This window comes from Pungitius pungitius, chromosome 5, assembly GCF_949316345.1.
Source record: "Pungitius pungitius chromosome 5, fPunPun2.1, whole genome shotgun sequence".
Taxonomy (NCBI): domain Eukaryota; kingdom Metazoa; phylum Chordata; class Actinopteri; order Perciformes; family Gasterosteidae; genus Pungitius; species Pungitius pungitius.
In genome coordinates this window covers 4,063,137-4,089,172 of record NC_084904.1, presented here as the reverse complement: position 1 = coordinate 4,089,172, position 26,036 = coordinate 4,063,137, and the positions used below count along the sequence as shown (strand labels likewise).

The following is a 26,036-nucleotide window of genomic DNA, read 5'->3' as shown; positions in this document are numbered from 1 at the left end:
ATATATATATATATATATATATATACTGTATATATACATAGGTACAGGTGAAACTCAAAAAACTAGAATACAGTGCAAAAGCTCATTACTTTCAGTAATTCAACTTAAAAGGTGAACCTAATATATTATATAGACTCATTACATGCAAAGTGAGATATTTCAAGCCTTTATTTCATCTAATGTTTATGATTATGGCTATATATATATATACACTAATATATTAGTTTCACCTTTTAAGTTGAAATGTTATGATGATATATATATATATATTGCTGTATATATAAAGTTATATATATATTCATTGGTATAGTACATTGTTTGAATAAGATGTCCTTATTATGTCCTTAACTGTTGGAATAAATGTTAAATATATGACTGCAAAGTAATAATGGCTTTTTTTGGATTGAATCATACTGGTATTTTTACTTAAACTGATTAGCTGGCCCTACTAAAAAAACCTGAACTGAAATCTCATTCTGTTTTATACGTCTCTGTTTAAGATGAAAAAGGTACCATAGAAAAACAACGCAACAAGGAGAAGCACAGAAAACAAACTGTTTGAGTCACTTGACGACGGAAAAAATAGCTCCACAGATGGTTGTTTGCGTAGTCGTAGGAGCGCGGTCCTTTTTTAAATGGGCCACCATGCGTTTTCAGTTTGTTACTTTATAAGCAAGGACTGTAACCTTTGCTGAGAGATGACAGAAAAACACCATCACTGGTTGTACGGCTCTGTACTTAAAAAAAAGCCTGCAGCAAGAAATACATGCAAATGGGCTGATTGTCAAGAGCTGGAACTATTTGTGTGACTGCTTGAGCCTCTCAGTATGGCTGTGAGTGTGAATCAGTGGGACATCCATATGGACGGCATTCTGTTCCTACATGTGTGTGCGTGTCTCTGAAAGAGTGTGTGAGAATGTAAGAGAGAGAGAGAGAAAGATTATTATGTTGATGTGTGTTGCTTCATGTGGAGAGAGAATGGATGCTCTGTGGAGTCTCCGAGCAACCGAGGAACCATGTTTAAACGTTCAGTTCCTCTCTCTTTCTCTCTCTCTCTCTCTCTCTCTCTCACACACACACACATAAACACACAGATCTCTCTTTGTGTCATTCTTCTTAATAATGGTTTACAATAGGTGCATCAATAAAAATGCAGACACTGTGTATGAACATCACATGAATTGATCAGGGTTGATATTTCCCCGCAGCATCTTTCCCCCTCACTGCATTCCCTTGCACTCAATCCCACATTATGCTGAGGAAAATTAAATTCACCATTTGGGACAATTTACCATATCAGAGCTAATTTAAGAAGATAAGTATGCTGCTTTTTAAAGCCCAGAGAAGAAAAATAAGCTTTTTATATGAAGTTTCTCTTCCACACAGCGATGAGAAAACTCCCCACTGGGTTAGTGTGTAAGACGTGTGAGGTGCCCATCCCTGTTCCCTTTTTAAAGCATACAGTTACCAGACCTCTTAAAGTATGTATTGGGTCCAGAGCAACCAGTCAATCCACCTATTGAACAGGTAGAACCTCAGAGAGGATCCGCACAAAGCAGTGTGTGTGTGTGTGTGTGTGTGTGTGCCTGTTGCCATCGCCGTGTCTGGAGTGGTGTCACTGATCTGTGTCATTGCTTTGATTGAACTGCAATGTCAGACTCTTAAAGGTTAAGTTCCACCATTAAATACTTCCACTGTCCCAGTAATCGGTCCACAGCAGCTTATTTAACCCACAAAAGACAGCTGTAGCAACACCTTTCTTTTCCATATTTTCCCCTCACAGCGGATGCTGCATCGAGTTACTTCTCCGTGTTCAACCCCTGGTTCATAAACACCAGTATGTTGAAGGTCAATCGTACGCTACAGGTATTACGAGGTGTTTCTATGTAATCTGTGCACTTTAAATTTGACTTTTAAAATTGACTTTTGGGGCGAGACATTTGAATAAATACAGTTGTTAAAGGAGAAGTTTTAGACAGGTATTCAAGAGTTGTTTGAGAGTCTGAATTAAGTGGGAGGGTGTGTTGGTGGGTCAAACAAAAACAGGGCTTCCCCCCAGTGGGCCGATCATGTCTCGTGAAAATACAAAAGTTGAGATTGTTTTCGTACCTGACAAGATTCTTCTATCCCAAACCAATAGCTGTGAGCGAACAATGACGAATCGATCCAACAGTCACTCTCCAGAACAAAATAAACTCAAGCGAGTCAAATACTGGAATCCCAGGCACCCAGATGCCTCACGGCGTGATTTAATTCAAACACCCGCATGTCGATACTCAGAGAGAGAAGGGGGGGGGGGGGCGTGGGAGGAGAGGTGCTGCCGCAGTCGGCCTGTGGCAGGTGTCAAACTGCCACTACTAATGGCTGCAGATCCTAATTATTACAAATAGGACTGTTCATTATCAATATTCGATATTAGAGCCTCATCATTCACTGAGAGGCTCTGCATCCCACCACAGTCTACCCACTGAGAGCTCAAACAATCTATGCACAAGGTTGCAGGTTTACATCTGCCAAAAGCACCTCCAACAGGGTCCCCTCGCTGCAGGGAGCCAGCAGCAGAGCCTTCAGGGAGCCTGAGACTGAGACCATCGGGGTGGGAGTCATTGAAGGGAGGCTTCCACTGTGGCTGCTTGTTGCTGACGACTGATCTGCCAAATTGGTTTGTTGTTTTTTTTAGCCAAGAAAGAGGAAGACAATAACAGAATAACAAACACAATCCCCCCCCTCTTCCTAGAATCGAGGATTTAAAGGCGGACTGCGCGGAATTTATCAGCAGATTTAAAGTCACACGGAGCCCCACGAGGTCTCTTGCACCGCAGGGTGGGACTACACGCTGAAGAACACACATGTCCACCAGCGCCTCCACGTGCTACCCGGTAAGGAGGCGGGAGGGAAGGTGAGGTCCGGCTGGAAGGAGACGTGATGGCCGGCGCTCTGCAGTCACACAACTTCACTCCGAAACTCAGCTTCGGGCAAAAGAAAAGTGGCAGCAAATGAGCCCCTAAGGATTTCTATATATATTTTTAAAACTGGATAAATAGTAATATTTGCCAACAAATAGAGGTATTTCCCTCCAGACGCAGTTCGGCTTTTGTCGCGCGCTACAATTCAATCACATAAGAACCGTTACTTGAACCTGTCGTCACACACTCATGTAAAACAAAAGAGGGAAAGATGCGGCTATGTTCGTGTCTCACCTGCATGTTGTCCTGTGGAATGACGGCGACACCGACTGTCTGACGGTTTTCTGCACGAGCGTGCCTGAGTTTGGGTGCGCGTGTCTGTGTGCGCGCGCGCGTGTGTGTGTCCTCTCCGCGCGGACCCTCAGCCTCCGACTGACGCTCCGACGGATGTGAAGGAATGAGCGCACACCGCGTGAGGGGAGGTGGTGGTGGGGGGGGGGAGGGGGGGTGAAGGCGAGGGAGGAAGCGGACATGGTGATGATGATGATAATGATGATGATGGTGATGTAATGGTAAAGTGATCAGACTGGTCTTTACCATTTCCCTGTTTATTGTAAACAGGTGGGAACCACATTGGTCTTAAGGACCTAAAAACAACCAAAGCAAGTGTCAAACAACATTGAAGGAGTCATATTATGCGCTTTTACCACACGTTGATGATTTTCATAATAAGTAACATCTGACGGCGTAAAATATGTTCTAGTTACAAGTTTGATCAATTTAAACCCCTTTAAAAGCCTTTTGTAAAGCTTCCAATTGTTTATTTTATTTTGACACTACAATTGGGGGGGGGGGGGTTGTATGACATACGTAATTTAGCCTACTAGTACATGATTACCTTTTTTTTATTCACGTTTCCTCTCCAGCAACTTCGCCATGTCAGGGAAAGAGCGGGATATCCTCACTTGTGTGTGCGGCGCGAGCGTGCATGCGTGCGTGCGTGCGTGAGCGCGCGTGTGATTGTCATTAGAGTGATTGGTACAGAAATGCAATTAAAGCCCTGCTGGAAATTCCGTGTGAGCTCAGAGAGGAACTGAATCAATTTGGGTGACCTTGGATCTCTGTGACGCTGAGAGAGAGAGAGAGAGAGAGAGAGAGAGAGAGAGAGAGAGAGAATGGTAAACAGCAATCAGGCCAGGTCAAGCATCCTCACACATCCTATTACGTAATGAACTGCCAAGAGCTGTAAACAGGCAGCAGGATGAATGAGGAAACGCCATCTGTCTGATGAACCCGCCTCCTATTAGCCATCACATGTTCATGCTTCTTCGAGCAAATATCCATTCACATGGAGCTTAGCGTCAAAGCGTCACCCTGCATTATGTCCACTACTGAAAGAAAGAAAGCTCTACTGCTAGTTGAGTCAAACAGAAAAGTGGGAAATGATCTGCTGACAGACTGCGATTACAATATTCTAGAATGGAGATAGATTCTTGCTTTTTATCCTCATTTCAGTTGCAATTACAAATTATAAATACGAATATGATTTTTTTACATTTTTAACATGACATTACAGCACATAAAACAATCAGCCATTTTAACATATGGCTTATACAAATGAAGTAGCCTGCTATATTTAACAAATATAGACACATTTTACAAACAGTAACTTTTTAAAACAATACTTGTGGGGACTGATTGTGCGGTTTAACACAGGCTATTTTGAGGAGATGATAAAACGAGAGCGATCTCCCTTAGACGAGGTCAAAAGGTCGGGAGAAGACTAAAACACTCTTCTTGTCTCCAAGGAGGACTTTAAACAAAATAGATTTGACATAATCCCAGATCTGTCAGCAAAATGTCAAATACACTTCACATGTGCAGGTGTGTGAGTGTGCGTCTCATGAATAGAATTTTACTGGTATTTACTGCACATGTCAGATCCTTTTTTAGCATCTTTGCAGGAAGCGATAAAGTACACAAAACGTCTGGAATCGCTATCCTTTCACAGTATTGAAATTAAACATCCCATGAGCCTGTGGGACCTGCGCTGCCTTCACTTCTAGGTTTGTGAACCAGCTGTGCACTACTAATGAGACTCGTTGCCTTGGAGTGATTCGCAGTGGTATTTCAAAGTAGGAAAAGGGACCTGTGTCAACATCCTGATGCGGAATGAATCTGTGCTCTCACACATTTTACAGACCAAAGTCAACGGTAAGAATAATATTAGCCATTGATGACATTATAGTGTATTCTAGAACAACGTTACATTTGTACAAATAAGTGCTCCACTCATGTTGTCAAATTTTTTCTCTCTTTGTCTTCTGGTGTTTTTTTTGGTTTTCTGGTTTTCTGGTGTGGTTAAATGATGCTCTTTAATACCGGGGTCGTTTCTTTTCCACGTCGACTAGACGCCAGCGGATTAGCCGTGGATTGACACCCGTCCCACTGTTTGCTCCTGGCGCCTGTCGGCTTGAAGCCCGTCGCCATGGAGAGGTGGGCCGACCATCAAAGCACCGTTCAAATCCTGTCCGCTGCAGGCTGAGGGACAACGGAGACTCCCCGAGAAAGAGCCTCGCAGCTGGGATGATGCAGTCGCTAATTTGCTTTCACCTTTCTGAAGTAATAGAATAACAGAAACACACTCACAGACACACACACACACACACACACAGAGCAGCAGCAGCTCGGTTGTAATTCGCCCCTCAGAAGGATTTCATGTTTCTATGGAGAAGAATGTCTATATTTAGGAGGGATATAAATAGATCTTTCTGTGGCTCTAACACAGCAGTCTTTTCCTCTGTATAACTTAGAACTTTCTCGTCGCTTTTTGTCTTCTGCCGAGTGGTTTTCTCAGAAGGTGCATCTGCTCAAAAGTCAATGACAGTCAGAAACATGTGGACAATGCACTGCGATTTGTCTCAGTGACATCAGTGCCGAGAGACCTCACAGCACACTGACACCCATTAGGGGATGAGGGAAAGCGTCATCGGCACATTCATCCGTCCACCTTCCTCAGCCCTCACAACCGTCTACGACCGGGGGGGGGGGGGGGGAGGGGGGGGGAAACGGTACCATGGAGGTGGACAATGTCCTCTTACGCAGCATCAGAGAGCCTGGTGTCGGGAAGGGTCTAACAGAGTCACTGCCTCAAAGAAGGAGAGAGACCTGGGCGCCTTAATGTGGAGGCAGAGTGGGGCTGGAAAGAGGAGCAACTTTGTAGCCGTGGAAACAGTTGCTAAGTAGCGGACCGAAGGTGTCTCTGGACCGAGTGGGACAAAGGTATGAATGTGACACGAAGGAAAGTGCAGGGAAGGAGGAAGCCTTTCATTTTAAAAATAAAGATCTAGATTTTACAGTGAGTGAAAATCAGTGACTTAGTTCCTTTTGATTCCACTAAATCCTTCAAGGCTACAATAGTAATACAATAATACCCCGAAACATCAGAGCAGCAACTAATGAATACTCTCTATAGCATTAATGGCCATTGAAGAAGACAAAAGCTGCAAATCATCACAATCAAGAAAGTAAAATGAGACGATCCCTTAATCTACTCCTCTACGATCAAAGGTTGCTTCTTATTACTCACAAGCGACTAAGAAACAAAATGTTTAAGCTTTGAAATTACTGCTGAACATTACATTGTGCCCTAATTGGTTGAAAACACCACATTTATTTTGCTAAATAAAACATTCCAAAAACAACACTTTCAAACCTTCGTGTTTTCATTTGATCCCCACTCAACAGATCGAGTGATGGACAACTTTTAATTAGTGATTATTCGTCCTTTGCTCCCCCTCCCCCCTCCCCCCCCTGCGCTCCCTCGCTGCTGTGACATGTGATTGACAGACAGAGGAGGAGGACATCCCATTAATATGCTGATTCATGGGGGGAGGACTCCAGCACCCGCGGCACTGTCAAATACGCGTGTGTCTCCTGGGGAGTCATCACAGCATCACCGGGAGGAGGAGGAGGAGGAGGAGGAGGAGGAGGGCGGTTGTTCGCACACAGTGGTGTGAACGACACACACCTCAGTTGGACACAACTAAATAAACAGCGGAATGTCCCAAGTGTCAATGTGCCCTTGCCATGTGACGGCCTCCATCAGTTTTCCACGCCACTCTCGTGGAGAGACGTCACAGCACTGAGGGGCTCAGGGTCGGGGGGGGGGGGGGGGGGGGCGGGTCAGGGATCCTACAGGACCTCAGTGATTGACAGCAAGGAACGTAGCCTTTCCGCGCGTCCACACTGTGCGCGCGGTGGCTTCGGTGGTTTGGAAACGCAGTGAGAAGATGTTTGGCGGGCTGAAGGCAGCAGGTACAAGCTGCTCTCTCTGTAAATGGAGCGCGCTCAGTGCGCTCACAGAGACAGCGGGAGAGAGAGAGACTCTCATCCTGCTCCCCTTATCTCCACGGCCCAAATCCCCATCCTCCCGAAAGCAATTTAAAGGCGAGACAGGGAGAGAGAGAGAGAGAGAGAGAGAGAGAGAGAGGGAGAGAGAGAGAGAGAGAGAGAGAGAGAGAGAGAGAGAGAGAGAGGGAGAGAGAGAGAGAGAGAGAGAGAGAGAGAGAGAGAGAGAGAGAGAGAGAGAGAGAGAGAGAGAGAGAGAGGACATCGGCCTGAAGTCCCTCACTTGGTTTACGTAATACAAGCCAAGAAACTACTAAAACGGTTTGAGGTTTTAACCTTAATGCAAAATACTTTGTAAATCTTTTAAAGCTTAATTAGTTCTTACCTTTGGAACATTTCCCTTGGACACATACACGTACAAAGTATTTTAGGGGGACCATATTTGTCTCATATTGATAAACTATCAAGCTTCTAGCTTTTCTGCCAGTCTTTTCTCAGGGGTAACGACGTTATTTGGCTGCTCTTGAAATCCTTTAAAAAAAAAAAAAAGTCCACTTGTTTAAAAGGGTAAATTCTACATTTCAAACTTGGCCCCTGTAGTTCTGACATTAAGATAATTTGTCCTGAATTAGTGTATAAGTATGGGGCTGCAAACATTAGCCGATGATTGCAGCTCTGACAGCATTAGTCATCATGAGGCATTAGGATTCACAAGTGGAAAACGCCAATTAAGTTGAACCGTCTTCGCTCTGTTACAGGAAGTAATTAATATGAACCTGGATGGCAGCGGCTAATTAAACGTCGAGGCAGCTTAAACGGCCGCGTGGACGCTTCACTCCCTCGGACGACAGTGGCGTGTCCGTCCTTCTCTTATCTGGAACACAGCGGGCCCAATCAAGCTCACACCGCTGTGCACCGGGTTAGAGGAGACGAAGTAGGAGCAGTACAGCTTCTCTGAGAAGTTACGGGAACATTCCTGTGCAGTGTGGAAAGCCGCAAACCGACACATTGGGAATTATAGAACACATTCATCAAATGAATTTGCCAAAAATAAATCCGCAGGAAAGAAATCCCCTTTTCCTGCTGGGGGGGGGGGGGGGGGGGGGGGGTTGTTATCTGAGCTCAGCCCCTCTCTGCAGATGAGTTTTGATATTCCAGAGGAGTGTGGCGTTACGTTGGCATCTACTGAGGATAATCTGCTTGTCTGCCTGTCTCTGTTTATTCAAGCAGGATGTTGAGATCAGGTGAGAATCGGATTTGACAGTGATGGCCTGGGAAATGAGAAAAGGCCTCCTTAAAAGGATTCTTGAAGAGAAAAAAATAGTTTTATTAGCTGACCAGCTATTTAAACAAACACTATTAAGATAAAAAAAAGATAACACTGCAAGTCATTTGTCTATCCCAGCTGGTCTAAACGTAGCGTAGCATGAAGAAAGGACACAGCGCACCTGGTCCAAAGGTCACAAAATACTCCAAACATCACCCACACTACGTTTATGCGTTTGCTTTATTCCGTTCAACCAGTAGTTCATTACCAGTATCATTTTAACTTATCTGGACTCCCCAGGGTCGGTTGCCTGGCAACTAGAGTATAATCTCTCACAACACATTGAATCCTGGTTTTGATTGTTCCGCTCATCAAAGTTATACGGAAGAGAAACAACGTGTTAGTCGGTAAGCAAGTAAGAACAAAGCCAGGCCAGATGTTTCTCTTTGTGCTAAACTGAAAGATAGGAGGACGCTGGCTGTGGCTTCAAAGCATCAGAGTCTCGTAGGACTCTGTGCTTTTGTCACAACAAAATGAGCTGCTGTAATCCTCAGCAGACAAATAAACACATCTAGATATGAAAATGTGCTGGTTTCTTTCTGTCCCCGTCACATTATCTCATTACAAATGCTAATCTGAGGGCAGTGGAGCCGTTTGGGTCGGACCGGGGCCAGATGTGGCCATCAGATTAAAGCTTTGTGTGGATTTTAAGTCTGACGCCAAACTGTCCACAGACAGGCTTGTGTCTCAGGTATCTTTGACTGCACGCTTGGTGAATCCTCTGAATATTCAAGTTCACTTTGCTCACTGACCTGCGTGGAAACACCTGGAGCTCTGGGGACATCTGACGTAACGAATAACTGGAGTGCAACACAGCAACAGGAGAGCAGGCGTCCTTGACACTGAGATCATCAGTCTGAATGAACAGACAGGCGCTTTCCGATCATCCAATCACACCAGGCGATCGATTAGACCGTGTGACCTCGGGGCGGGGGAGAAACCGACTACTTGAGATGTAAATTAGGGTTTTTCTGGATAAATGACATTACATATGTGACTTGACAGGACGACTTTAATACTTCTCAGAGTGAAGATTGAACCAAGTTAAAAGGGCCCCACCTAGCGTCTACACAGGCTCACTGCAGCACCTAAATATAACATTTGTCTTAAGATTTTAGTGCCACTTCCCACTTAGTTATTTCAAAATGAGGTTTAGTTTTCAAGTTACTGTTTGTTTACTCAGATTATGACAGTGATTCTGATGGTTTCATTTAAATGGCTGGAACAGCGACCAAAGCACTATTAGAAGATGGTTTGTAGAAATCACCCTTACTAATGTTATCAAAATGGTAAATTGTATTGTACACATACTTGGAGTCATTTTTTAAATAGATGGGTCAAAAAAAATCTTTGAGTTTTGGCTTCTGATGAACTAAGTATCGGTTCTAAACTTTTGTCCGGTAAAGTTCAAAAAAATAATTAAAGATTGTGGAAACAAGTTGAATCGTTTATTTTGGACTGAATCAATGAATACAAAAACATTTGGGGTTGGCTGACAGTGCGAAACCACAGGAAGTATTTACAAATGTGTTATCTACAAGACAGAATGGGACAGTTGACCGGCTTTCCCAAAACAGAGAGTGTGCGGGAATAGACATGGGGCAGCCCGAGCCTCACAGCCAGTCGCATTGAACAGGAAGAGTCAAAAGGGCCGAGGCTTCACCACAAAGATGGCATTTATCGTCTGGTTGACAGTATATAAAATCTCCTGCTGTGAATGGTCGACAGGAAATGAGAAAGCGAGTGGTTACCGGCCGCTGTGAGACAACGGCAGCCGCCCGCTCTCCTCTATTCTCCCTCATCAAGACGCTGATAAAGCACCTAGGAAGCTTCTTCGTCGATCTTGGGTGCCAGGTAGTATTTGACGTGTCCCATATCAGCTATCTTGTACTCCACCACTGAAGAAAGACAAAATAAATGTATTATGTTAAAGCAGCAGTAGTTTTGGTAGACTAAAGCCACACAAAGACCGTCCTGTAACTGAATCGGATGCACTTACCGAGGGGGATGTCAGCCGACATGCTGAGGGTGACCGTCTTAGACAGCGGCGTTGCCTTGGTGAAGAAGTTCAAGTAGTTGAGGGCAAAGATCAGCTGGACGGGTTCATTCATCTCAATAGTGACCTAAAGACAGAAAGATAATGTTAAGTCAATTCTATAATCTTTCACATCTTAAAATTGTCGAACATAAAATCAGTAATACTTTGAGTAAACAGTTCGATGAAGTCATATTTTTAGTCTGGCTTTCATTCCGGTGCCCCTACTCACCGCCTCGTCCTCTTTGTCCACGTTGCTGGTCTGGGACAGCTTGACGTTCCCGGTGCCGAGCTCGCCGGAGGCGGAGAACTTGACTCCGTCCTTGGCGCAGGAGATCATGACGGCGTCACCGATCTGGGACAGGTCACGGCAGATACGGGCAAACTCTCCGGAGGGCATCTTCACCACGCAGCTGTACTCCTGCTCCTACAAGGACAGAAAGCGGGAGAGAACGGTCAGAGATGGCGTGTGGCGGCACGAGAAAAAAAATCATCACAGGACACAAAACGACTTACTGGAATACCGAGCTGCTCCACATCCAGGTCCATCAACTTCATCTCGTAATCTGACACCTTCTCCTGGTCTGTAAGGGTTGAAGCGAGAATGAGGCAAATTAAGAAAAAATAGCTGAGAAACAAAGCCAAGCATTTGCCATGATGATGTCATACTGCTGTGATCACCGTCCACATCGCTAAAACTTACTGAGTGTCTCAAACACCAAGGCGAGCGTGTCGGCATTGTCTTCTGCTCGGAGGGTTATGATGTCTTCGTTTCCGGCACACTTCAGGATTTTTGACATACTGAGGGACAAGTATAGAAGAAATGAGTCAAATCTCTTGAAAGAAAAGCAGTGAATTGTTTTAATGGGGATTTCTATTTGCACCGTGTTGAATAATAATATCAATTGAGGTTTTGTCCTTTTCTTGCACGTTAAAATATTTGAAATATTAAATATTTGCAGCGGTTAACTTCGAAAACGACTGAAAAATATCATTGCACATTAACTTCAAATTAAAGCAAGTTCTTCAGAATGTAATCATTCACAACGAATTAATTAGTCTGTAAATTCACCAATTAGCAGCATTTAAAATCTAACGTTACATATGCACAAACTGCGCCAAACTACAAATGAAGAGCGGGCTTCATCCTAAACCCTCCAGCGCACCGGTGTTGTGGTACAGAGGCGGCAGAGCACCGGAAGTGGAAGTTCCCGGGTTGAACAACAATTCCCGCCAACCATTCACTTCAGAGAATTTGGCGCTCAAATGACGTCGCTACGTCGTGACGCAGCGTGGCTGTCGGCTCTCGAACTGCGCCAAATACAATGTCACTAACGACACTAAACAATAAATTATAGGTTAAACCAAGTCAGCTATTAGTAATAAACATGTGATATGATATTATTTAGGCAGACCGTACAGAGGGGACTTAGTCCCGACATGACCGGGCAACTCCACCAAGATGGCTACCCTCTTTGTAAGCTTCGCATAATAGACACAGAGCACCTTCGGCTAACAAAAGATGCTGAAATAAGAGTTTACCCGCGCGTTAATTTAAGTTTCCCCTTGTGCAAATGAACCGCTCGGACAAACCAAACTTCAGCGGTTCTTAATGGAACAATAAGAAGCTCATTTAACCTGCGACGAAGTTGGTCACGTCGACCGCTCAAACTTTAGTTACCCAGCGTCACCTCAACAAGCAGACTGCTCATTTCTCCGCCAATAGACCAACACACCACACGGAGGCCATCTCCAGTAATTCTTAAAAAAAGCAATGTTCGCTCCACCTGCTCAGGTTGACTCCCATGGCGAGGTTTCTGTCGCAGCGGTACGAGTCGAAGCCGTCGTGCCGCAAGGTGAGCTGGACCAGAGAGACGTGAGAGGAGTCCATGCTCTGCAGGGAGATGCCGGACGAGCTGACGTCCCAGCACGCTTCTGTGATCAGATCCTTCAGAGCCTCCAGCACCTTCTTCAGGATGGAGCCCTGGACCAGGCGAGCCTCGAACATGGTTGCTGTGGAGGTGGAAGTGCGCGCGGACAGAAAGGAAGAGATAATGCGGTGGCCGTAAGCGTTACTCCGTCAGGGTGAAGGGTGGAGTAGAATAGATAGTGCGGGTCCTCTCGGTGTTGTGAGCTAGCAGCAGACACCAGTCTCTCGGCAGAGTGAAGGATTTGAGCTGGAAGCGCGGGCTAACGTCGCTTTTAGTGACTCTGCGTTTTTACGTCATTTCCGGGTCCGTTGTCGTCACCTCCCAGCCGCGGCGGGGCGCTGTATCCGGCCACGACGGAGAGGATGCTCCGCTAACACAACGAGCATTATAGGAATACAGATATTAAATGGATAAAATAAGCTAAATTAGAATACAAAAAACGTTCATAAAAAATGTAATTTAAATATATTTAGCTAAATAAAAGCCTGAAAGGGCAATTTGAGACAATGAAATGAATGTAAGAAAAGGGGGATTGAGGAACCTCTGCCCTTTTTGTGTCAATGGATGTTTTGTTTACATTTAAAAGAAAATGGTTATGCATTTTGAGACTATTGTTAATACCGTTACCTCTTTTACACAAAGGCTCTGGAAACATCCAACTCATTTGAAAATGTTCTGCATCAACCCATATGCTTATAAATTTGTTTAAACTACAGATGTAATGTCATCTCTCTTCAATACTTTACTAAAACTGCATGTGTGCTGTATGTGAGAGTACATGTAGACATTAATGTACATTTGTTTAGAATAATTTTCTTCAGCCGCTCTGATCACTTGTGTGTAATATGCAAACCTGTACAAAAATAAGTATACGCAAAGAACACAGTAAGCCCTTTCAAGTTTGTTTATTGATCACTGAGAGGTGCTTCGTTCCACTGACATTCAGCATCACTAATCGCACAATCATGTTCTGTTTGTCACACACACACACACACATAAAAAAGGATGGTCGTTTCATACTGCTATTGCACACCTCACATAGACACATACATACAGATCACTTAACAGGGTCATTTGACACAGGGTGCAGGCAGGAGGAGTGTCACAAGATCTTAGAAAAAAGGGATCAAAGAACATGTTTGCAGAAAAGCAATCTGAGGTCAGACTTACACAATTTGAATTATGTGTAGTGGCAGGGATTTAATTTTCATTTGGACGTTTCCAAATATAACCGCGCGGCCCGGCTATACTGGGGGTCTCCGTTTAGAGACTGTCAGACAGGATGTAGTTGGTTGCCATGGCGAGAATGGGGGCTCCTGTTGGCACACCAGGGAAAGGACCGCTCGACCCCGCGATGTCAACGTGGGAGTACGGCAGGGGAGTGCTGGAATCAACACCATGCTGTGTTGGAAAGTCCAATAAAAGTAATGCAAGTTAGTCACTGTGGTCCATATTAGAGCTTCCACACTGCAAATAAATATACAAACTCAGTGTGACAGTATATGGGCACCTTGTCTAGCCCCGCGGCCATGATGAGGAACGCTGCAGGGGTCTGATGCCCTCGAGGAGTCGCCGAGGACGGCAGGTTGTTGCACTGCAGAATATCCTCGTACTCAGACTTTCCCTTGTGGAAGTCGTAGTCCTCCCTTCTGATACTGGACACCTCGAACACGTCGCCCAACGCCTCTCCAGCTGCACCAGAGCGCGAAAAGATCATGGTTTACTTTGAGGTAAAAGAAATAAAGCCCCTGAAGTATCTAATTACTATGAAGCAGTTAGCAAGGTATTTATTGTATCGCAAGTATGAGCAGTAAATTGTAATAAGTCCCAGGCAGCAGCCTCCAGTTCTTCAATGCTTTGATTTGCATGCTTTGTAAAAAGCCATCAGGGAGCAACTCCTCTACTTGCAAACAGATGTTGGATTGTAGTGGATGAGAAAATATCCCTACCTCTCACATTTACTACTCAGTAAATGTTGTTTACATTGTTAATGAGGTTCATTTAGTAAATGATGGTCCAGCTACAGTCAAATAGTCAGTGCTGCTTTATGGTTGACAGTTGTCCATATTTTTGTCTTTAACCGTTCGGTAGTGCGTTTCAGTTCATGAAGATCAATTGTTACATTTTTGGTTGCCTAAAATTCTCTTTGTTCAGCCCTCCCCGGCCGGGTCACTTCTAGTTGCAAAAAGGCCAACATGGCGACAGACAAAATGCCAAATTCAAGGTGTCACATGGCCACAAACCAGTAGACCCGTCTAGTTTCCTCACCCTTCTGCCACTGAGCAGCATTATTGTTGCGATGGGCCGGTCCGTTATCCATGATGATCTACACAAAGAAATAAAACAATAAAAAAAACTCAGGTCAAACAATGATCCCACCAGCATTGCATTATTTTTTATTGTAGTGTTTAAATATAAATATCTGCCAGTAAGTGGCAGTATTTCAGCAGTACTTACAGAGTAGTCGGGTCCCATGGCTCTGATGGCGTGACCAGTCAGAGTAGCAATAGTGAACAGCTCCGGAGAAGTCTCTCGTATCGCCTGCAGTGACACACGTGATCAGCGCGAGAAGGATTGAAGGGCAGAAAATCAGGCAAGATTTACACATCATTTAAGAAGCATGAATAACGGGATGTTCTGACCTTCTCCTTCATCTCGCAAAGCAGGTCGACCATCACCATCCGTCCCTCTGCATCGGTGTTCCCCACCCTCACCCTGCGACCCGCCCGGGAAACCACCAGTTCATCGGCCACGTAGCAGTCTGACAACACACACACACACAGGGGATCGAACAAGGCCCCCTCTGACAGACCCCCAGACAGGAACATTCATGATGAAAACAAAAAGGAGTGGAATTCCACCGACCAGCCCCGACGCTGTTCCGCACCATGGCCATGGCGCCGACCACCTTCAGATGTTTTGGCTGCAGCTTGGCTAAAATCTGAACCACAGGGGGAAGAAATTCTGGAAATGTTCCAAAAAAAATGCATGAAAATACAAGTTCCAGAATGCATCCGGGGCGGCGGGTGGCGCTGACCTGGAAGAAGCCGGTCACGGCAGCAGCTCCACACTTGTCCCTGTGCATCCCCGCCATGAAACCGCCGGCCTTGATGTCGGCTCCGCCCGTGTCGTAGGTGATGCCCTGGAAAGCACCACATTCATGAAGCAGCCATTCCTTGCTCAGGAAACAACCCAATTAGTAACACTTTTTATTCCAGGATAAGTTACATCAGACATCTGCTGTCTTTGGAGGCGGGTGGAGCTTAACTGGCATTTTCCTTGTGGATATTAGTCACTTGGTTTCAGACCTAAACTTAAAGGAAACCGTCTTGATGCCCACGTTTCCATCACAGCGCCTTCCACATAACCAGATTGATGAAGCCGTCATTTGCGGTTTAGTAATGTTTCATGAGGAGAATATTTCTGCAGTGGTTCAGAGTCTCCTCTCACCTTTCCCACCAACATGAGCGTCTTCTGGACCGGCCCCTCCCCACAGTACTGCAGCTTGATAACTCTGGCCTGGTGACGGGGAACACCTGTATGAGGAGGGATCTGTGAGTATCTATCCAAACATCTTTTTCATTTAATCACAATTCTTCAAAACAAATAATCTGTTATTAGGTTCTAAAACAGTAAATTTGTTCTCCTACAGTCGGCACAGCGGTTGACGGCAGCCAGACAGGGATACTCTTTCTCCAGAACCTTCACGTTGCTCACCACTTCCACCTGGAGGTTAAACAAACACATTTTTAGGTTTCTACATGTTCGGAATCAATAAATAGACACACACACACACACACACATACTTTAACTAGTCTAAGATGGAAATGGTTTCTACACATGCTCCGGAGGACTTCCAGAGGACTCCTGACCCAAAAGTAAAAACAGAGGTTCTTGCTACCGTCACGGGGCTGTCCTTGAAGAGCTCCTGGACGTAGTCCGCCACCCGAGGAGCAGCCATGCGTTCGGGGTCTGAGCCTCCGATGTCCCGGCAGGCCAGTCTGAGGAGGGGAAACCATGGCGGCGGGTGATGGTGAATGAGGGAACGCCACAAACCTCAGCAGTGGGGGGGGGGGGGGGGTGAAGTGTTTCCAACCCACCTTCCACTCTCCAGGGCCTCAGCGAGCTCCACCAGTCTGCGTCCCTCAGCCTCCTGCGCCGCCCACAGACCCAGGACACACACCTTGTAGTCGCTGGGTTTCACCTTCCACTCCCTCACTTCCAAGGGCTTTTTTGGGGTGGAAAAGAGTTGTTTCGTTTTCATTTTAGCAGGTTCACAGCTATCATCTTGTATGTAGTTACATGCAAATACAACCACAGAACACACATCAGCCTTTGCAGCAAAGTAGTACTTCAAAAATACTCTGATCATCTGAGGCGCATTGAATGCAAAGTGCGAGATGTTGTCTCACCATGTAGAGAGCATGAAGGGCCCCGAGTGCAGCCACCAATGTGCTGTTCTTGTAGTCCTTGTGTGGAGGACAGACCAGCAGGGGGCGCTGCATGCCTGCCTTCAAGGCACTGAAGAGGACAGGCAGGTGAGTGAGACGGACAAAGAAACCAAGAAACCAGCAACACAAAGTCCCAAAGGAGGAGGAAAACACCCCAAAACAGCCTGTCTGGACCCACCGCTTGATACCACTGACCGCCGCGTCGCTGAAGCGCCGGACGTCGTCATAGTCGCGGCTCAGCGGGCCGGTGGAGGCAAACACCAGGCGGTTACCGGGGAGACCGGGGACTTTCAGGACCACCACCTCCTCACCGAGACCGCTGTCCACCTGGAGGGAGAGCAGATGAGGAGAGTAAGGCGAGACGGCCACCCTGGAGGAAAGAATGAGTGTCGGTAGTCGGTGGCTGGGAGGACTGAGGCTTACAGAGCTGTAGTCCTGCAGCGGGGCTTTCAGACACTCGAGTTCGGAGGGCAGCGCGTCATGGCTCCTGGTCACCAAGACGATGCCGTCAAAGCTTAGAAGCAGGAGAAGAGGACAACACCATCATGTCACACAAACGTCTGGTTTTAGAGCCTCAAAATGACTTTGCAACCCCCCCCCCGGCAGCTTAAAGGGAAGTCCAGCGTTTGTGTCCATACTCACTTCTGGTTCTTGAGGTCAGCGGTCCATTCAATGGGCTGGATGCTGCACAGAGGAACACACACAGAAGTGATTTCCTCTTGTAAGAGCAACGTCAGCAGTGGACAGAGACATGTTGATACACTCAGCACTAACAATGCACCTTAATGATAACAGAGAGGGTCAAAGTGTGGAAACCTGCAAGACCTTTGAGACCTGCTCTCGGCCGTTTTACCAGCACATGCATGATGAGGTTAAAACGCTTGTGAAGCGGCCTGCTGTTCACACTTGCATCGTATTACACGAGGGAAGCACAGCAAGACTCAAAAGGAAACGTCAGCCTTTGTAGGCCCTTTGAGTGGAAACTTAATCCAGAAAAGAGCAGACTCTGTTGCAACAGGAGAGGATTAGAGTCTACTTTGAGCTCTAAATGATCACACAGACGAAGCATGGCGGGTTTATTAAATGACCAAACCGAACTCTGAATCAAACCAGTTGGCGTAAAGCCCAGAAATCAGCGAATTGTCATATTTTACAAAACCCTCTCTGTGTCTTTTCGTGCACAAAAGGACGGGCGCACTTTGGGAAACCTAATGATAATAATAAAGTAACTAACCAGGGCACGTGACATTTTAATAAAAAGATATTGGATCTCACCTGGTGCACATTTCGTCTTCCTGCTCCGATGTCTTTAGGACTAAAGCGGCCGTCGGTAGCTGATCGCCGGAAACAAGGCTCCTTCCCGTCAGCCCTCTGCGTTTGGTCACATGATCCTTTAAGGCACGTGCTGCCTCCGCGGGCTTCTCGTTCCTCGTAATTACGAGTCTCTTAGTCGTAAAGTGCAACTCTTCGTGAACTGGTATTAAGCAGAGACTTTTTTTGTTCCCCTCGGAATACGTCTAGTGTGAACCATGACTCTGTTTATCTTTTATTTTATTCTATTTGTTAACTGTACTTGTGGTTGACATGTCAGCTCACCAAAAGATCCCATTGTCCCTGAAGACGCATTCGAGGGTACTGTAGGGAATTGTAGTTCACAAAACTGAATCAACAAAGAATTCTAATTTGGAAGAGTTAAGACTAATACAATATGTATCTCGACTTATTCTAATATAAATCATAGCAACACTGCGCCATAAGCTTCTGTTGGGGACTCATTTCTCCTCTGACTGCCTGGCCCCGTGAACTACAAACTCCAACCGGAAGTTGTCAAAGGCTCTGTGACAAACAGGAGAGGTGAGTATTGACTGGAGACGATACAAAGTGCAGGTGAGAAGTGTCCGTGGCCCCGTTGCGTCAGAAGCAGGTCAGAGCCTCTCGCCCCTCTGCTTAGACTCATTTTAAGGCCTTACGTCTCAGCGCGCGCTGCGGGACTTATTCCCGCGGACTACTTTGAGAGGAACAGATTACTGCGCAGTGTGGCACAAGTGCGGATTTTGGCACATGACCCGTTTATGCGACCTCCTCTCGACGAGCTAGTTGGGCTGCCGAGCTAACTCAGGCAACTTCAGCAATCTGAACACACATTGTTTGTTCACTTCAAGGGACGTTTCACAATTGTGTTTCCACAAGTTGTTCTTGCTTTTTATTCAAGTTTTCAGCTGCAATCGACTAGACTCGAATAGTTGACATTCCTTTTATAAAAAAATGAAGGAAAACTGTCAAACTTTCTTTGGTTCCAGGCCCTTCAATTTTAAATGTCATATCTTTATTCAGAAATCGCTCATGGGCCCTTTGCACGATGGAGTTGCATCTAACAGACAAACGGTTAACTCTAAAAATTCATGACGTGCACATTCTGCCTGTCATCTGCTCTCCTTCCTCCTCTCCTCACTTTCACTTCCCCTCAACAGATGAGACTTCCTCTTGGCTCCTCTTGCATCCTCACGAGTTTGTTCCCACACAGGCGGCAGGCATCGAACCCGCAGAGGCGAGGCCTGAGCGCTGCTGCAATGCGTCTGGTGCAGTTTGTACGCCGCGGTGCCAGTGGGGGCGTCCGGGTGGGAGTGGAGCAAGGCGCCGGAGGGCTCGGCGTGGTGGATCTGAAGGCGTTTGACCCCTCCATGCCCTCCACAATGAGAGAGCTGCTGCAGCTGGGAGACGAGGGTCTGGAGTGTGCTCGGAGGTATCGAACACATGAAGTCTCATTACTCGATGCTTTGGTCTCACAAATCACTTCCTTCTTCTGACTTATTGACTCACCTTCATCTCTAACTGCTTTGTCACAAAAAACATTCTCATCCTTCAACATTGTCTTCATAAATCATTTTCAGTTACCAAATTCTCCTCAAGTTTTTGTCAAATAAATGTTCTAAAATAACAACCTCGATCCATCACATATTTCATCTCCTCAAACTATCGCCTTGTCTTTTAAATCAGCAACCTAATTCTTGTTTAATCATTAATCCCACTCATAAAGAGCAGATAGTAACCCATAGTGTTCCTTATCTACTAAATTGTATAGTCTTCAGTCATCTTGTTAAAAAATCACCACCATTTCCCCATAACAACTTTCTATTCTTGATGAATCTTCTTCCTCCATCTCCTCTTTGTCGTGAAACATCACCTCCCTAAAGGGACTTGTCAGACAGGATGGAAGGAGAAGAGGCTATTCTTTGTTCATACATGTTCCCTCCTCCACCCTCAGGGCCCTGTCGTCCGGTCAGTGTGTGGTGGAGCGCTCAGACCTCCAGCTGCTGTCTCCTGTGTTGGCCCCGGAGAAGGTGGTGTGTGTGGGAATGAACTACAGGGACCACTGCCTGGAGCAGAACGCACCGATCCCCAAAGAACCCATCATCTTCAGCAAATTCCCCAGCGCCCTCACAGGGCCGTACGACGACATCATTCTGCCCTCAGAGAGCCAGGTGAGAGCGAGACAACTTTATTAATGCGTCACTTTGGGTTTCACATTGATTGATTTGTTGACTTGACGCCTTCGCGCTACACTCCTGACTGAAGGAGGTGGACTGGGAGGTGGAGCTGGCCTTTGTGATCGGACGAGGAGGAAAACACATCAAGGTGAGTGTTGCATCATCATCATCACGTCTGGGAGCCGCGCTGGTGGAGGAGCGCCTGTGACTCCGCCTCCTCCCCTGTTCACACAGGAGGAAGACGCTCTCTCCCACGTGGCCGGCTTCACCGTGGCCAACGACGTCAGCGCCCGCGACTGGCAGATGAAGCGCAACGGGAAGCAGTGGCTGCTGGGAAAAACGTTCGACAGCTTCTGTCCCCTCGGCCCGGCCTTAGTGACCAGGGACGCTGTGGGAGGTGAGAGGCGACTGTGGTGAATCCCATTATGATGATGCATGTGTTGTCATATTTTATATTGTGGAGATATCAATACGGAATACATGAAAAAATCTGATTAACCTTAGAGTCAGATATAAATCTTCAGGTTTGTATCATCAGGTGTAAGACAACCCTGTGTAATGAAAATAGTTGCGTTAGTTTATGATCCAATCTAAGCTTGTGACCAAATTCGATTGTAAGACTTTTGAAGAAGTTGACCACCTTTTTCACGGTCACACCAATCAAAGTGACTGAAAATCAGTAGGGAATACAAGTATAATAAAGCATAATATTTATCAAGCCCAATCACTTAATGGCATTTCTGTCACATTTCTATAGATGCTTTACATTTAGATGACATTTAATATAATTAATCAGATAATCATACCTGGACTGTAGATTAACCAGTAAAACATTAAAGTTTTGACCTAATTCAAAGAATTTTCTCATGATGAGCTTCCCAAAATCTTGTGTGAATCCAATTGAGCCAGACCCGCACAGCCTGGCGGTCCGCTGCCTGGTCAACGGAGACACAGTCCAGAGCAGCAACACGGATCAGATGATCTTCCAGACGGAGGCGCTGGTCGCCTGGGTTTCAAAGTAAGTCCACTGTGTGCACGTTGGCTTTGTGCAACTTCACACACACAACTTTAACGTTTTAAACTTTTTTTTCGCATCAGTAACTCTGTCACGGTGCTCAGAGTTTATATTAAAATAAATTATGGAAATGTGTGCGAAATGATTTTAAGAGTGCTGTGCGTGCAAATGGCCTCTGTTCTTTATGGGCGGCCAACCCTTCGCCCTGAAGGCACCCTGACCTACCAAAGCACTCTCTGCTCTTAGAGGCCTTTCCCTCCCTCGCAGGACTCGGGGAGACACACAACGTTGTGCTGCTCCTCAATCGCTAACTGTGTGTGTGTGTGTGTGTGTGTGTCTTCTCCTTCTGCCAGGTTTGTGACTTTGACTCCAGGAGATGTTTTCCTGACTGGCACTCCTCCCGGCGTGGGTGTGTTCAGAAATCCGCCCGTATTTCTCAAGGTGATTGAATGTGATAGAATGCATATAATAGTAGTTGGTAGTGATTTAACAGACCGAGGTGGTTGCAGTTAAAGCTGTATTTTGATGCACCGATTTCCCTCTCAGAAAGGAGACGTGGTGGAGTGCCACATCGACCAATTAGGCTCCATCATCAACAAGGTGGTGTGAACTGCTGACGGCAGCAGGAGTCCATGAAGGCACGTCGGCTGCTAAAGTTCCACACAATTACTATTTCTATAAGTTTCATTATTGACTTGTCTTCCGGTGGGATGTTTTATTATTGGGAATGGTTTTGTTTGCGATACTAGAGTAATTGCGAGGGAGGAGCCCTTGGTATTTTTACTTGGTACAATTACGTGACTCAGTGTGCTGTTTACAGCTTGACCTGACGATCATCGCCAGCTGTAAAAATCCCCTCGATGAGCAGCCACCCACTCGGGCTACAGAGAACAAACTGAGAACCTGGGCATCTGCTAATGTAAAAAAAGAACACAATTTAAATGATGCTGGTATACAAAACATTTAGCTAACTAACTTGGATTTAAGAAGAAAAAAAAGAGGAATTTATGCTAATTAGAAGTGCCCACTTTTATTGCCTGATAACTTTGATCTTTTATTCTTTGGCACCAAAGTTGACATTTTTCACCTTTTTAAACAACTTAATGCAAGGTGACTTTCAAGCTGGTAAATATTTTTGAGAAATTAAATTAATCTCAAGACTTGGTCTCAAGGACATTTCTGCAGGTTAACACACTGTTTGAGGGGGAAGAACTTTAGGTCATTGGGTTTCTATGCTCCACTCTCAAAGTGTAACGCTGGGTTCAAGGATACTGGCACCGTGAGGTGGATGACACACATTGGTAATGGGCGGTGTTGCTTATATATAGTCTATTCTAATTGTGATGGACCAAATAAAGACTTCGTAGACCGGTTCAACGACACTACAAACTACATTCAACCCCTCTGGAACCATGTAAGCTGGATTACTGATGGAAGGCCGTATTAAACTGAATGACATGTTTAAAGAAAGCAGTATGTCAGTCTGCATTATTATACACAAACATGAACTTGCAGTTTTTTGGATGCTGGATTTGGTCGACCTGCTGTCATCTGGGGTCCCTGCTTGCTGCTGTGAGGCTTTGACACCGGGTGGCGGTAGAGTTTCACAGTCAACTGCAGCTTTTTTGGACTAATGACCAAAAACAGCTGCTGTCGACTGTGCGGCATCGATTGGTTTTGTGCCCTCGGTGTTAAAGTCCACGTCGAAACAGACAGACTGAGGTCTGAGTCAGCACAAAGATCTGCATTGTGAGGTAGAACAAGCTGCGCATATTTATGAGAAGCTGCACGATGTACTACTGTAAACCAATTACTAACCACCACCCAGTCGGCAAAGAAGGCACATTTCTTTATTGTCAGCGTGAACATGACTAACTGATCAACTTGAGAATAAAAGGAAAACTGCGCTTAAAGGAGGCGTTACAAACAAAAAGTAGAGCGGCCTTCACAGCAACATCAACGTGGTCGAGAAACGGGAGCAGCACCGAGTCCTGGCGGCTGATTACAGGGACCTCAAAACGCTCGTCTCCTGTGGCTTTATGCTAATGCTATTATTAAAGTAACTTCGAATCAGTGTCTCATCACTGAAAAATCAAAAGGCAACAAACCTAAACGGCTCAGCGTGCATCTCACGGGCGAACACCAGCCTCCCCGATGCCAGCAGAGGATGAGGTGGGACTCACAACAGAGTTACGCCGCTCGCTCAAACACATTAATTGAAGAGGTACTGGGAGATGAAGCGCTGCAGTTTCTGCCTGTTTTCTGACGACTGGAACAAAGGGGCGACGCACAGGGAGACGCCCCCACTCTGACGCTCCTCCAAAAGGACCTGAGGAGACACCAACACATCAGCGTCAACGCCGTGTTTCTCTGTAGCGACCTTCATCTGAACACGGGAGCATTTTTGCACTGAGCGGAATAAAATAGATACAGATTAATAACGGAGATGAAAGCAAGACGTTTGAAATCAATAATACCAGAAGAGTCTGAAATAAAGAGGTGGGATGGGACAGCCAAACTTCAGATTTTTCTGTTTTATTACAGCATGGGTGTCAGACTTGAGGCCCACGGACCGAATCCGGGCCGCTGGGGTTCTCAGTGCGGCCCGCCGGGTGACTTTGCTATTGTGGGAATTACAGAAAGACGTAAATTGCATTTCTATAAAAGTAGCTGCTATTCCTAATCAGTCCACTGGGGGTCGCACTCTGGAGTTAGTGAATAATCGAAAAAAAAAAGAAATGAGCCAAAAGAAAACTTGGTAATGCTGATTAGCGATCAATCCTTGCTTACTAAAGGACATTTAATTTAATTCAAAAGCAACCCTCGCTGACTGCAAGAATGCTCCAACAACAATAACTTAGTTGTGACACTTCCCACTCTTCTGACAGATGAGACGCTTCTTGTTTTTATTTTATGTTCATTATTTTTGTGCTCACAGTACGCTGTACGCTGTCCGTTTGGTTACCACGTCGGCTCATTATTGGGGTTGATTGCCCTAATTTGGTTGATTGAAAAGTAGACCCGAAAAGGTGTGGGCACCTTTTTGGTCACTGCAGGCAGCAGCACCCACTTGAAAATGATGGTGCTCCCTTCGGCCTGTGATTTTACTGGTCTGGCCCACTTGAGATCAAAGTGGGCTAACCCCGGATTTGACCTGCAGATGTTAGAAATCAAGCCGTCTCGACATCAGGGAGTGGAACTAGCTGTGGAATCCCAAAGACAAACCTGATTAAAAGAACCCCGCTTCTGACTGACAACCATGATAAGAAAGTTAATAATGACCTCATGGGATCGGTGCAGATATATGGGTTAATGATGCTCTATTTTTAAAAGGCATTGATTCCCAACCCTCAGACTGATGTATGCAGACGGCGTTTAATTCATGAGATGAAAGGGTCAGTGGTAAATCGACGAGCAGGGAACGTGTGCCAAAACCCTGATGTATGTATCTATGCATTAAAAAAAGAAAGGTCAGCAGAAGAGGCTGCCGGGTCCATCGTTCTTTATGACTACACTTGCCGTGTTTCTCCAATTCTCTGATTTTAAGTTGCTGTTTATCAGCGACTCTGCCCTGCTCTCTTTTTTTAGTCCTTGCAGTTGTTTGCAATTTCAGTGCAGATGGAGTTCCAAGACGCTCATATAAACCATTTGCTTTCCTTCTTGCACTTCATGATAAAAAATAAATAAAACGTCCCTGTTCGTGAAAATTGCCACAGCCTGGAAATCCATTGAAATAAACAGGAAGCCTTTATCTGGTCCCGTGAGAATCCTTGGTTCATTGTGTTTTATATCAGATTGACTCGCAACTCTCAAAGAAAAGGGACATATGTCACAGAAGAATCCTTAAAAATAATAATAATCATATTTTAGAAGATGATCACATTATCATCCATAAAGTAGCTGCTGATTACAGCTTCCATTCTAATGATTCAATTGTTTTACATGTGAGTTAACACAACCCAAAGTGAGTTTTTGAGTTTTTGCACGCAACACAGATCTTTTGTTGGCCTCTGATGAGCTGCCAAAACCCGCTCAATGCTGCGCATGAATGCACCACGTGTAGAGACGGAGCAGCACTGGAGCTGCTGCTCTGCTGACACGCTGCAGCATGTGATGGATGTACTTCAGTATGTGCATTTAAAATTCCTACTTCAGCACATCGGCAACTATTCAGATTTAATCTAGGTTAAAAAGTGGATTTCAGATCCTTTATGAGTATTATAAAAACGAATTACATCCATCATAGTTTTAAACAAAGTGGATTTGACATGAGTAGGATTATAGCTCCCTCGTATATTTTTATTATTGACGCCTCAAATGTCAAATGTGCTTCACTCGGGCAGCTTAAACGAAGTGTTTGCGTGCGCTACACTTTCCCAATTTCTAATTTAAAATCACTTGTGTCCTTGGCCCAGTGAATTCTCTTAAAGATTGACATTTCTGCCTCAGAAATGATTGGATATGGCACGCTCGAGTCAGGTTCGGTTTCTCTCTAGTTGCAGCTAAATCTGATTGAATTCCTGCTCACGCTGA

General features: G+C 45.5%; 5 protein-coding genes across 9 annotated transcripts in view; 1 reads left to right on the top strand and 4 right to left on the bottom strand.

The window, feature by feature from the left end:
* Positions 1-3,304, bottom strand: part of kcnip3b (Kv channel interacting protein 3b, calsenilin) — a 31,718-nt gene extending 28,414 nt beyond the window's left edge. The window contains exon 1 of the mRNA XM_037482707.2: positions 3,201-3,304. Coding sequence (XP_037338604.1) covers positions 3,201-3,206 — 6 coding nt within the window. The 5' untranslated portion in view covers positions 3,207-3,304. The remainder of the gene's footprint in view (positions 1-3,200) is intronic.
* A 6,714-nt stretch (positions 3,305-10,018) lies between these two features.
* On the bottom strand, positions 10,019-12,864 carry pcna (proliferating cell nuclear antigen). The gene is made up of 6 exons (XM_037483548.2): positions 12,406-12,864; positions 11,322-11,419; positions 11,135-11,202; positions 10,851-11,045; positions 10,583-10,706; positions 10,019-10,481 (listed from the first exon to the last, which is right to left on the bottom strand). Exons 1-6 carry the CDS (start codon positions 12,624-12,626, stop codon positions 10,405-10,407), a joined length of 783 nt encoding a protein of 260 aa, XP_037339445.1. The 5' UTR covers positions 12,627-12,864; the 3' UTR covers positions 10,019-10,404.
* Positions 12,865-13,439: 575 nt separating this feature from the next.
* zgc:152830 (uncharacterized protein LOC767682 homolog) lies at positions 13,440-18,389 on the bottom strand. The gene is made up of 16 exons (XM_037482674.2): positions 18,276-18,389; positions 17,643-17,684; positions 17,424-17,514; positions 17,179-17,327; positions 16,962-17,070; positions 16,650-16,777; positions 16,451-16,550; positions 16,200-16,275; positions 16,000-16,085; positions 15,587-15,691; positions 15,415-15,490; positions 15,192-15,310; positions 15,007-15,090; positions 14,818-14,875; positions 14,060-14,241; positions 13,440-13,950 (listed from the first exon to the last, which is right to left on the bottom strand). Exons 1-16 carry the CDS (start codon positions 18,284-18,286, stop codon positions 13,813-13,815), a joined length of 1,554 nt encoding a protein of 517 aa, XP_037338571.2. The 5' UTR covers positions 18,287-18,389; the 3' UTR covers positions 13,440-13,812.
* A 322-nt stretch (positions 18,390-18,711) lies between these two features.
* On the top strand, positions 18,712-23,110 carry fahd2a (fumarylacetoacetate hydrolase domain containing 2A). Of its 5 annotated transcripts, none has more exons than XM_037482677.2 (8): positions 18,712-18,854; positions 19,472-19,743; positions 20,266-20,482; positions 20,577-20,636; positions 20,723-20,885; positions 21,398-21,506; positions 21,857-21,944; positions 22,050-23,110. In XM_037482677.2, the coding sequence occupies exons 2-8, from the start codon at positions 19,472-19,474 to the stop codon at positions 22,110-22,112; spliced, it is 972 nt and encodes a 323-aa protein (XP_037338574.2). In that variant the 5' UTR covers positions 18,712-18,854; the 3' UTR covers positions 22,113-23,110. The 5 variants fall into 5 exon arrangements, with proteins under 5 accessions (XP_037338574.2, XP_037338572.2, XP_037338573.2 ...); XM_037482675.2 differs by having other exon boundaries at positions 18,808-18,887; XM_037482676.2 differs by having other exon boundaries at positions 18,837-18,924.
* A 226-nt stretch (positions 23,111-23,336) lies between these two features.
* The window catches only part of gpat2 (glycerol-3-phosphate acyltransferase 2, mitochondrial), an 85,034-nt gene continuing 82,334 nt past the window's right edge, over positions 23,337-26,036 (bottom strand). Inside the window, exon 23 of the mRNA XM_037482672.2 lies at positions 23,337-23,832. Within this exon, the coding sequence (XP_037338569.2) occupies positions 23,716-23,832 (117 nt within the window). The 3' untranslated portion in view covers positions 23,337-23,715. The remainder of the gene's footprint in view (positions 23,833-26,036) is intronic.